The following is a 13,391-nucleotide window of genomic DNA, read 5'->3' on the forward strand; positions in this document are numbered from 1 at the left end:
CAACTACACTCTTTCTCAGAGTATTAATAGTACTTTAGGAATTATTTGTCTTACACCAAATATATACTCAATTAAATTATATTATTGAAGGTGTTTGTTGTAGGAGTACTACAAATGTGGAATTCTCCCATTATAAAATCCTATATAACTATTAAAATGGTGTTTCTGGAAGATATTTCATCATACCGGAAAAATTGACATGTTAGTTGGAAAAATACTACTTTAATATTACATATAATCTCACTTTAGCTTTTACTGAAATACACATGAAAAATGGTCAGGAATATGACAAACTTATTTTGAAGGGTTTTTATTTAAGGATTATTTCTTTTTTATATTTTCCCCATTTTCTAAGAGTTGGGTAGGAGAACATTCTAGATATATGAAAGAAACGTCTTTGCTATTTTATTTTGGATTTTCCCTAATAGCTGCCTTATTTGTAAAAAGAGCAGGCAAACCAATGATCTATAAATTTAATTAATATTTTAAGTTCTCTTGTTTTGATAATTTTTGTGCCTATTCTTCAGATAAAAATTTTGATGATGAAGATTCCGTGGATGGTAACAGGCCTTCTTCTGCCAGTTCTACATCTTCTAAGGCTCCTCCAAGTTCACGGAGAAACATTGGAATGGGAACTACTCGCCGGCTTGGGTCATCGGCTCTTGGGTCCAAGTCGTCAGGTAAGACGACTTGGCTCTCAGTGGTGTTTTGGGGCTAGTGATACCAGCTTTTAAAAATAGAGACAAAAGATAAATCTAATAACAGTTCATTTATAACTTTTAAAAGGTTCCAATAGGTAACAAAAATATTACATTGTTTTAATTATCATTTTTCCATAAACTTTAAAAATTCTTAATGTTAAATCTCGTCTTAGAACAAGTAATTCAGTCATCTTTTTAGGGGAAATTGGCAGTCAAACATAAAAGAAAAGATGACACCATTATGAGTTCAAGGAAATGGAAATATTTTTATGTTGTTGTTGTTAGGTGCTTTCAAGTTGGTTCCGACCCATTTGGACCTGTGCACAACAGGACCAGACAGTGCCCTTTCCTGTGTCATCCTCACAGTTGTTCCTATCCCTGCACTCACTGTTGCAGCCACTGTGTCAATCCATCTCATTGAGGGCCCTTTTCTTTTTCACTACCATAAGCATGAATGTTCTTCTCTAGGGACTGGTCTCTCCTAACAACATGTCCCCAAAAATGTGTAAGACACATTCTCTCCACGTTGGCCTCTAAGGAGCTCTCTTGTCCCGCTTCTTCCAGTACAGAGTGGTTGGTCCTTTTAGCAGTGCATGGTGGTATCAGTATTCTCCAGCATTGCAATTTAAATGGATCGATTCTTGTTTGGTTTTCCTTAATCTGTGTCCAACTTTCACATGCTCAAGTGTACCTTAGTCCTCAAAGTAACATCCTTGTTTTTCAGTACTCCAAAGAAGTATTGTAGAGCAGAGTTACCTAATGCAGTGGTTCTCAACCTCAACCTTCCTAATGTCACGACCCTTTAATACAGTTCCTCATGTTGTGGTGACGCCCCAACCATAATTATTTTCGTTGGTACGTCATAGCTGTAATTTTGCTACTGTTATAAATCGGGCAATCCCTGTGAAAGGGTTGTTCAACCTCCAATAGGATTGCAACCCACAGGCCTGAGACCTAATACAGTGTGTCTTTTGAATGCTGCTTCTAGGAACTTTAATTATAGGTCCAAGAAACACAAAATCCTTGACAACTTCAACCTTTTCTTCATTTATCGCGATTTTTACCGATTTGGTCTTTTTTACATTGAATTGTAATCCCTACTGAAGGCTGTAATCCTTGTCTTCAACTGCAAGTGCCTGAGGTCCTCCTAAATTTCAGCAAGTAAGGTTGTTTCATCTGTATCTGCAGGTTGTTAATAAACCTTCCTCTAATTCTGATGCCATGTTCTTCATATAGTCTAGTTTCCTTAATGATGTGCTCAGCATGGAGATTGAATATGGATGGTTAGAGGATACAACCCTGACCCAGACACACACCTTTCCTGAATTTAAACCACGGAGTATAAAAAGACTGAAATGAAGCTATTAAATTCCTTGCCATTCCTTGTTTGAATCTTTTATAAATTTCATAGGCTAGATTCTTATAATAACATAATCCACTTTATTCCTTAAAGAATATAGGTTTTTTTCATATGTTGATAAAGTTTATTGTGCCAACCTGGCCGATAAACACATGTGAGTTTAATGAAGGGCGGAGAGGTAAATGGCTCGGTGAGCCTCGCCTTTCGAGTTCTCAGGTCTCTTTGCCTTGTGATGGTCAGACCAGGGTGCAGCTGCCTTAGCCAGTTCCCTGCTTCAACTGGCAAGGCTCAGTTTCTCAAGATATCCCCAAGGAGAAGCTGCATGGACCTACCCCGATGCAGCCCTGGGTGCTGGAGCAGCCATGTGGAGACCCCTGCCAGTGCTGAGATGTTTACACATTCACTGACTCGGCTTTCCTCCTACAGTCAGCATCATTGTGTTTGTTTTATGAGATGGAGGAGGACTTTGTGCCTTGGTGTAGGACATATGGGTTAATGTTGGACTTGTGGGTTTGGGCAGCACTGGGTTGGGATGTTTTCTTGATGTGTTCTTAATGTATACATTTGTTTAGTACCCAGACTAACACATATGTACCCAGACTAAAGTACCCAGACTAACACATATGTTATATCTGTCCATTAGAATTATATCAAGTTTTATATGTAATCCAGTATAAATCATCTAAGTACGTTATACCTAACAGCCGAAGTAATCTATCTAGATGACTTTTGAGCTAAGATTGATAGAATTGTATATTGATTATATATATTCATACTCCTGCAGTGTATTTTATTCATTTCTTGTTATACTGTCATTTTTAAAAAATTAATCTTTTTTACAGCTACAAAAGAAGGAGCTGGTGCTGTCGATGAAGAGGATTTTATTAAAGCATTCGATGATGTACCTGTAGTTCAGGTGAGTGAGCATGTTTGAGAATTACTGAAAAGAGGGTAGACTGTGGTTTGCCAGCGGCTGTCGATGATGGTGGAAGCCCAAAATCCATTTTCAGGGTCAGTACCTTGAGTCAGCCTCCAGTGAATCCCTCTGACCATAATCCAGGATGTTATAGTCTTGCTGTTAGACACAGACAGTCGATGATGGCAGATGTAGTTAGGTTAAAATGCAACAGCTTACCATTTGATCTCCCTTTTGACCTGGTTATATATTGGTTACATTGGGCTACTAACTTCAAGGTCAGCAGTTCAAAACCACCTTTTACGTGATGATAGTGAATCTGTTTTGCTTTGTTTTATGTGAAAGTTTTGGAAGAAGTACTCCTGGAATGCCCCTTTGGAATGAGGATGGCAAGACCTTGTTTTACATATTTGGGACATGTTATCAGGAGAGACTAATCCGTAGGGAAGACTGTCCAAGGAGGTGGATTGAGAACATGGCTGGAACAGTGGGCTCGAACCTAACAGCAGTTGTGAGGATGCTATAGGACTGGGCAGTGCTTTGTCCTGTTGTGCATAGTTGAAACCGCCTGAATGGCAGCTGATAACAGCGTCTCATAGATAAGTTGTGGAAGTAAATTAAAAGTCTTTGGAGTTACAGCTCTCATGAGGTGTTACAGATGATGCTAAGAGTAACAGGGAGATAATATTGACAGTGCCATGGACTTCTAAAAAGACAACCTGATCTGTCTTGCAAAGAATATGGCCAGAGTGCTCCTTAGAGGACAGGATGGCACATTTTTGGATAGCGTGGACGTGTTAGGAGAGAAAATAAGGACACCATGCTTGGTAAAGTAGAGGGGCAGCGAAGAGGAAGGAGACCTTCAAGGTGATGGATCGACCCCGTGCTGAAACAATTGGCTCAAGCACAGGAACAATAGTGAGAGTGGCACAGGACGGGGCAGTATTTTGTTCGATTGTGCAGTGGGGTCACTCTGGGCCAGAAGTTACTCGATGGCACCTAATAAGAGTAGCAGATACTATACGCACCATTGACGATTCCCTTTCAAATTTCTTTATCTTCTTACGCTTAAAGTTTATAGCTAAGCTATGTGGGCATGGCGGGTTATCTGCATATGGACATAAAACCTAGGGTGCACACTCACACCAGGAAAGCAGCTCATATTCATCAAAATCTTTTGAGAATGTTAATACTTCTTAAAAGTTCAATCAGTTCGTTTGTTGAACTTGACAATATGTAATTCCATAGCAATCTTTGTTTATTCTGTAAATTTCCTAATTTTGATTGTAAATTAACTCTGTTTGCAGATTTATTCCAACCGAGACCTTGAGGAATCCATAAACAAAATTAGGGAAATATTATCTGATGACAAGCATGATTGGGAGCAAAGAGTAAATGCTGTAAGTCATAGAATATATGTGATTACATTTCATTCAACTTATTTAAATATTCCCAGTATTTCCTTATAAATTGTAATGCTGTTGAACCTTTAGTGGCCTTTAAATTGGAATGAAGGGGTATCCAAAAAACCCTGGGAAAAAAGCTCTGCTGGGAGGAGCTTTCGGAGTACTCATTTTCCATATTAGGCAAGCTTCCAGCAACTTGCTCTGAGTTAGTGCACCCAGTGGCATCACTTGAGAAGAGTCTCTGGTCACAGTGAATTTTTTCCATAAAAGTAGTAAAGATAATATTAAAGTGGTCATTTACATTTTTTAAATTGAGCAATTTACTGACTTATTTATATGCTACTCGCTTAACAGTGGTTTAACTATGGACTGTGTCTGTCCTATTAACAATTTGATTTTGTGTTTGCCCATTTTTCTTTCTTTGTTCTTATCACTTGCTAAAAAGGTGTGCCCCTCTTTTAAAATGTGCCTTAATAAAATCTAACTTAGCTGAGCATTAAAGTGAGTGGTTTTTTTTTAGTTTAGTTTTCATTGGCAGAATGACAAATTAAAATAGCACATTTTGTAGAATATGTATTACATTGAGGTATATTTTATATTATTTGTGATGCATAGATTTATTCAGTATATTACATCGTATTTGTTGACTTAATCCTTTTGGGTAGAACTATTATTGTGTCATTTGAACTTTGAAGTTGATTTCTATTTTATTTGAGGACTTTCATTATTCTGTACCACCATTCCTCTGTCAGTTTGTCATACGGTGGCGCCTTGTGCGTTGCTGTGATGCTGGAAGATAAGTCACCAGGACTTTAAATGCCAGAATTGTCACCCAAGGTGAACAGGGTTCAGCCGAGACTAAGAATTAGCTACAAAGAAGGAATAGGCTATCTACTTCAGAGGAATTAACCACTCAAAAACGATTGGATAGCATCAAAACCTTTCACAGTTACTGAAGACTTCATGAATAGAAGCACGACATTGGTAGCAGATTGTACCCCTCAGTCTGGAAGGCACTCAAAATATGATTGAGGTAAAGCTGCCTTCTCTAAGTAGGTGACCGTGATGATGCGATGGAGCGAAGCCTGTCGGAGTCAAAGCCTTTGGGACCTCCATTTGCTGATGGGTCACAGCTCAAATGAGAAGAAACAACTGTACACATCAATTTAGACTCAGAACTCGAGTGTATGCAGTGTGAATCTCGGAAAGTGGGATTCTTTACAAATGAAATGGAACGTATAAAGATCAATGTTCTAGGCATTAGTGAGCTGAAGTGTTCTGATATTAGTTAGCTATTTTGAATCAGAAACCATATGGTTTACTGTACCAGGAATGACACAATCAAGACAAATGGCTTTGCAGTTATTGTCAAAAAGGACATTTCAAGATCTATTATGACGTACATACTATTTGTGATAGATTAATATCTTATCTTCATGCAAGTAAATCCAATCAATACAACCGTTATTTAATTTTATACGCCAAACACAAAAGCTAGTGATGAGGTGATTGAAGAAGCCTACCCACATCTTCAGTGTGAAATTGATCAAACATGCAGTCAAGATGCATTGATCATTATTATGTGGTGATTGGAATGCAAAAGTTGGAAACCGGAAGGAGCAGTAGTTGGAAAATACAGACTTGTTAGAGATAGAATTGAAGTTGGAGATTTCCTGATGGAATATTGTGAGACCGAGGGCTTAATTGCAGATATATTTTTACAATAACACAGACAGCAATTATGCATGTGGACTTCTCCAGATGGAATACATAGAAATTAAATTGGCATATCTGTGGGAAGAGACCATGGAGAAGTTTAATATCAGCCGTTAAAACCACGCCAGGCGCTGACTGTGGAAAAACCCATCAATTTCTCATATGTAAGCACAGGTTAAAGCTGAAGAAAATGAAAGCAAGTCCATGAGAAACAAAGTACAACCTCAAGTCCAGCCCATTTGAATTTCGAGAGCAGCGGAAGAACAGATTTGAAGCCTTGAACACGAATGACAGAAGACCTGATGAGCTGTCAGAGGACATCAAGAGCATCATTCATGAAGAAAGCAAAGGACAAGAAAGATGGAGAGAAGGAAGAAATGGTCAAAGTGGATGTCAGAAGACTCTGAAACTCGCTCTTAATCATAGAGTAGCCAAGACAAATCAGCTTGAGAAAACAAATCAAATATTATAATGGAATGTGCAAAGACCTAGAAATAGAAAAGAAAAAGGTAGACCACACTCAACCTATCTTAAACTGAAAGAACTCAAGAGAATTTCAAGCCCCAGGCTGCAATAATTGAAAACCATTTAAGGAGGTAGCAGATGAGCAAGAACTAATGCCACCGAAGGGAAAAATTCAAGCTGCGTTGAAAGCATTCGAAACAAGCCTCCAGGAATCGATGGACTCCCAATCGGAATATTTCAAGAAGCTAATGAAGCGCGGGAAGCACGTGCTCATTTATGCCAGGAAATTTGGAAAGCAGCTACTTGGCCATCTAACTAGAGGATACCCATTCTAAAATAACGTGACCCAAACAGAATGCTCAAATTAGAGAACAATATCATTGATATTGTATGCAAGTAGAATTTTGCTTAAGATCACCCAACGACAGTTGTATCAGTACATTGACAGAGAGCTGCCAGAGGTTTGCGGTGGATTCCAAAGAGGATGTGGCACAAGGGATAGCCTAGCTGACATCAGATGGCTCTTGGCTGAAAGCAGAGAAAGAATACCCCAAAAATGTTTACTGGTGTTTCATCGACTGTGTGGCTCATGGGGAATAATGGAATTTCAGAACCCATCATTGTGACCCTTCAGAACTTGTACATGTGTCAAAAGACAGTTTTGTGAACAGAACAGGGAAATAGCACATGGTTTAAAATTAGAAATGTTGTGTATCAGAGTTGTGTGTCTTCACCATAAAAAAATCATCAGAGAAACTGGATTATGTGAAGAACTACTCAGCATTGGCATTGGAAAAAGGCTCAGTAACAACCTTATTAAGTTGCCATGAAATTCATCCTGCTTGGATCCACAATAAATGCTCATGGAAACAATAGTCAAGGGGGAGGGAGGGCTCAAATAGAAACTGTTTTGGAAATGATGATGGCAACGTATGTACAAATATGCTTGATACAATTGATGTAGGGAATGTTACAAGGGCTGTAAGAGCCCCTAATAAAATGATTTTACAAAAAGAAGAACCAACAGTCAGGATACCAAATGACACATGGCGTTGGGTAAATCTGCTGCACAAGACCTCTTTCAAGTGTTGAAAAGCAGGTATGTTACTCTGAGGAACAAAGTGCACATGATGCAAGCCACAGTGTTCAATTGCCTCACATGCATGTGACAGTCGGACACTGAATAAGGAAGAATGAAGAAAAATCGATGCATTTGAACTATGATGTAAAATCTTGAAAGTACCATGTACTGCCAAAAGAACAAACAAATCTGACTAAGAACAGTACGGCCAGAATGCTCCTTAGCGGCAAGGAGAGTGAGACTTTGTCTCACATACTATGGACATGTAATCAGCAGAGATCATGCTTGTTACAGTGGAGGGGCAGTGAAAAAGAGGGAGCCCCTGGATGTGCGGGATTGACACAGTGGCAATCACAGTGCGCTCAAACATAAGAAGGCACGGGACCAGACGTGCTTGTTCTGTTGTGGGGTCGCTGTGCCGCAGAACCAGCTTGACACTGTCTTATTCGGCTCACCCTCTTCACTAAGCAGCATAGTGTGTTTAATCTGCATTACCCGTAAATGAGCAGGATCACATCACATATCAGATATGGAAGACGGCTGCGTCATTATGTGCTTGCCAAACTACTCAGAACTATGACCCATCCAGGCTGGTGCATAACTTTGTTTCATAGCCAGGATTGTTTCCTTGCACGTCCATGTCTGTTACTGCCAAGCATACATCGTTAATGCTCAAAATCGTTGATCGTGGATTTTCTTTTTTGCTATTGTTGTAAATATGAAATGGCAGATGATATAGTTAATAAGCAAGGAGAAGATGTATGTACTGTTTTAAGAATTTGTCGATCCTCATTTTCTCTCTGCCATCAGCTAAAAAAGATTCGATCATTACTTTTGGCTGGTGCTGCTGACTATGATAACTTCTTTCAACACTTGCGTCTCTTGGATGGAGCCTTTAAACTATCTGCTAAGGATCTGCGGTCTCAGGTAGTGCGGGAAGCTTGTATCACGTTGGGGTAAGAACTGCAATTCTCCTATATCACAATAGAACCTTGCCAGAGTGCTTCACTGAGGGTTCAGAGATTGGGGCAGATGGATCTTTTAATGCAAAGTCTCAAGATCCATTCCGATTACACTTCTACTGGTATTGTTACAAGATTTTCTGTCCATTTTTATAAAGTCTCACAGAGCTTTTACTGTATTTTAGCCAATAGCATACTTCTCAACATTCTAGTTAATGCTTTTAGCAGTTATATATAGGAGATAGAGATAGATAGATGATAGAAAAATGAAATGGTATAAAATTATCACCTGTCATTGAACAGGTTGGATATAGCATGATTGTCAGAATTTTTGCTTGTTTGTTTTTAGAAAGTGCTATAACTTTGAAATTCAAGTTAAAGTAGTATCTTGCAGTAAAGTTTTTTTTAATTTTTAAATAGTTTTATTGCTATATACTTTACGTATCATGCAGTTTAATTCTTAAAACCTATTCAGATTTCGGCAGTCATCACCACAAATCAGTTTCAGCCCATTTTCTTCTCATGCTCTTTGTTGTTATCCCCCCACCCTCCCCTGCCATGCCCCCAGGCACTTGTCAGTCCAGTTACTGTCTCTGCAGATGGACCTGTCCTGGATTCATTCTACAGTAAATCATCCAAGAAACAAACCCAACAGCAGTGACTACACAAAACATTGAAACACCTCAATAAAAAAGGAAGCAGAAAATGTTAACATTTGAAACAACTTTAAAATGGGTCAAAGGGATATCAGATGATAAAGCATTACCCTTTAACACAAACACATCTGCCATCATAAACTTTACAATACTCTCTGTCTGATAAGGCCATTCACTGGAGGCTTACTCCACGTGCAGACCCTTTACATGGATTTTGGGTTTCCACCGGGTGGTTTCCACCGTCATCCAGAGACTCCTGCAAACCAAGTATTCACATTTTAAGCTCTGACACTATTCTCTCCTCCCGATTTGGAGTTTATCATTTACAGTCCTTTGATCACACAGGCTGGTGTGCTTGCTCCAGGTGGACTTAGCTGATCCCTCCCTTAGTAGCTGCTTGTTTGAAGACAAGTCTTTAAGAGCTACATGCTGTTCTTTGTGATAGCTGGGCGGCATCTGGTTTCTGAACCTTGTTTTGCTATAGCACCCATATTTTCAGTGATCTCTTCGGGAGGGTGATTATTCCAGCAGGGCCATGTCACAAGAACCAATTGTTCTTAGATTGGATCTAGAATGAAGTGTGAGCCCCAAATCCATTCAGGTATCAATGCTTTGTGTATGTCTCTGCTTTACATTAGATAGCTATTATCATTTATGACCAAGAACAGTATAGACCCTCCTGTTAGGGCATTGAGCGTGTCATCACCTCAGCCCATAGCAAAGAATGTAAAACACCGTTGAGAACAGGACATTAATACAAGTTTAGGCCAGCTTCAGACTATACTGCAGTTAAACTTTATGCAAATTAGAACCATACCCGTGTTTAAAGCTTAAATTTGTATTTTAAATTGTGTCAATATCAAAGCAGAAGCAATAAGTGAAATTGTTTATGTTAATAGTTATGGCTACATAAGATTATTGAAGCATGAATATTACATGTGAAAAAAAAGTACAAAAGAAAAAGGTCTGGAATTATTTTCAGATTTATAGTTTATTTGTATATGATTAATTAATTTATTTTTGGCTATTTGAAGACAATTTTTAAGTTGTGCTTTTGATGTTTTAGTTCTTTTTTAAATAAACCTTCTTGGGTTGCCACATTTACTCTTGTATAAGCAGAGTTTTTCCAGAATATTTTTAATGCAGTTTTTGTGGGAAAATTAGGTGCCTCGGCGGATAGTCAGGTCGGCTTATACTCGAGTATATATGGTAATGGCTTTTGCCAAGTTCTGTTCTTCTGCATGCACATTGCTAGTGTGTTTGTTTGTTTTAACATCTTAAAGTAAAAGACCAGGGATCATGGGACTCTTTCCCATGTCCGTTACTCCTAGGTAAGTTTCAATGAAAATTCTAAGATGTTTAGAAGGTTCTCTGCTTCAGTTCTAGTAAGAAGTTGAACTCTACAGTGCAGTATTTCCTTATTCTTACAGGCATCTGTCATCAGTTCTGGGGAACAAGTTTGACCATGGAGCTGAAGCCATTATGCCAACTATCTTTAATTTAATTCCAAACAGTGCCAAAATCATGGCCACATCTGGTGTTGTAGCTGTTAGGTTAATCATCCGTGTAAGTATGTTTTGGGGTTATGTATGTAATAAACAAGGTCTAAATAGTGGTTACAAAGAATATTCTCAAACTCCCATTACAATTACTTGGATGCTGACTCAGAGGACAGGGGAGAACTGCCCCCCTGTGAGTTTCTGAGACTCTAACTCTTTATGGGAGTAGAAAGCCCCATCTTTCTCCCACGGAGCAGCTTTGAACTGCTCACCTTTCAGATTGGAGCCCAAAGCGTAACCACCATACCACCAGGGCTCCTCTGAGATGTTTTTTCCATTACTGTGATTGTCCCTTTTGGCCGTAATAGGATACAGTTTGCGAAATAAAAGCATAAGGAAGGAAATGAATGTAAGTCTAGGATGTAAGAAACGACGACTGCCCATGTTATCCTACATTTCCCATGTCTTAAAATATATAGCCATTGTTGGAATGCTGTGTATAAATACTTCCTTTCACCCACTTCACTATAGCAGATGACCATTGTGTCTTCCTTAATGTGAACGATGGGTGTGTTCCCATTGGTTTTCATATTTATTTGAACATCTGCATCTACTTCTCAGTGTTGAGTCTTTTTTTTAAAATCCCTCCAGGCATCATTTCTATTCTTCCCCTTAATACACAGTCACTTCATTTTAACTATGTGTTGATTGTGCATATGAAAGTCTTAATTAATTGCACACAAGCAAAGAGAGAAGTATCCAGTTATGTTTACAAGTACTTATTTATTTAGATTTAAATTGTCCAAGTAATTTATGTGTACATTTTCAAAAACTGAAATGAAAGTGAAAAATGCCAGTTTCCTATCTCATTCCCACCCACCTTCAAATCCTTTTTTCCTTGAAGCAACCCTTAAAACTCGGGTATGGTGATTTTAACTAATACATATGCTTATATTTTATTAATTTTATATGTTAACTAAAATCTATACAACTGAAATTTATATATTCCTGTTTCTGTGGGTTAATTTTTACTGTTTGCTCTTCCTACTGAAACCAAACACCATTTTTGGCTTTTTATGGAAGCAATGTCCAAAATATATTGGTGCCAAGTAATGCAAAATTCATGATGTCTTTTTATGTGTTTATGTATTTTCATGATGTATTCTTTAAAACTCTCAGCTAACTTAAACTCCACTTTTAAAACTTTGTGAAATACTCACCTAAATGTATATTTGCTTCAAGGAAACAGTTGTGTAGTTTTGTTTATTTTTTAGTAGGTTTTCAAATGTACATCTGTTTTTTGTTTTTATTTACAGCACACACACATCCCTAGGCTAATACCTGTCATAACAAGCAACTGTACCTCTAAGTCTGTCGCAGTTAGAAGGTAATTTTTAAAAATCAAAACAAACCATTTTCCTCCATAGAAAAAAATTAAGTAATTTTTAATATTTAAGGTTTAAATAATTTGAAATATTATTTAGGCTGTAAAGGTGTTTTAGTTCAAAGATCACTATCTAAATTTTCTGCAAAGTGAAATCTTACAAGCTCTCCTATGTTGTTACTTGTATGAATGTATGTGCATGTGTGACGGAGCTGGGCATTGGTGTGGAGAGATAAAGGAGAGGATCTTTCTTTAATGCTCCCTGAGTAAAGGCACCACATGTGAAAATAAATATCACAGACACTGGTGACAGTCATTTACTATGAAGGTTCCCAGGTGGCACAAATGGTTTGTGTTGGATGCTGACCTAAGGTTGGCAACGAACCTCATTGAGAGTCATCACAGAGAAACGGCCTGGGTATCTGCTCTCATGGGAAAGAGGAGGCTTCCCCACGGGCAGTTTTGCTCTGCCCTAGAGGGTTGCTAGGAGTCGGAATCGACACGATGGCAGCGAGTGCGTGATACGCGCTCATTAAGATGACAGCCACGGAAACCCTGTGGAGCAGTTCTTCTCAGTTGCCCACACGGTGGTCACGAATCTGAATCAACTAGCAACGCCAAATAGCAATTTAATACTGTATTGGGTGGAATGGCGGTGTATGTTATTTGTGTCTTCTGCTAGTGATTTCTGGCAATAAGAATCCTGGCCCATTATCTGGATCTACTGAAACAGATACGGGAGACACAGAAGATGTAAACTGGGTAGAACTAGCTAGGGCTTTGCTCCCAAATCTCTGTCTTGTCTTGTGTTCTGATGAGCTTGTTCATCACATTTGGAATAAGGACTTTGGTTTTTTAGCTTAAATTACTGATGCTTGGCTGTTAAATTAGAGTCTTTTAAAATATGTGGACCACCTTCTGCAAAATATCAGTTCATACAACATATCTGGGTCTTCCGGGAACTCATGAAAGCTGTTAAAGCATCTCAGTGTGCAGTGTTGGGAACCCTTATCGAGCAGATTAACAGCAGATCTATCTGGACAGCATTTCTGAAATCCCATTTGATCTTATCCCAAGGAAAGAGTTTTGGGGTTTTTTTTTGGGTTTTTAGCAGTCTTATTGTCATGTAATTCACAAAGAATTCAGTAATTCCTATTAAGAAGAGTTGTACAGTCATCATCATAATCAATTTTTGAACGATTTCTTCATTCTTGTATTTATTACACCTCTGCATATCCCCCAGCT

At 38.5% G+C, this 13,391-nt stretch overlaps 1 protein-coding gene across 1 annotated transcript in view; it reads left to right on the plus strand.

Annotated features, from left to right (window-relative positions):
* Positions 1-13,391, plus strand: part of CLASP1 (cytoplasmic linker associated protein 1) — a 348,219-nt gene that overhangs the window by 170,244 nt on the left and 164,584 nt on the right. Inside the window, exons 9-14 of the mRNA XM_075530220.1 lie at positions 528-680; positions 2,904-2,977; positions 4,285-4,377; positions 8,456-8,601; positions 10,694-10,829; positions 12,079-12,149. Of these exons, the coding sequence (XP_075386335.1) occupies positions 528-680; positions 2,904-2,977; positions 4,285-4,377; positions 8,456-8,601; positions 10,694-10,829; positions 12,079-12,149 (673 nt within the window). The remainder of the gene's footprint in view (positions 1-527; positions 681-2,903; positions 2,978-4,284; positions 4,378-8,455; positions 8,602-10,693; positions 10,830-12,078; positions 12,150-13,391) is intronic.

Source organism: Tenrec ecaudatus, chromosome 13 (assembly GCF_050624435.1).
Source record: "Tenrec ecaudatus isolate mTenEca1 chromosome 13, mTenEca1.hap1, whole genome shotgun sequence".
NCBI lineage: Eukaryota > Metazoa > Chordata > Mammalia > Afrosoricida > Tenrecidae > Tenrec > Tenrec ecaudatus.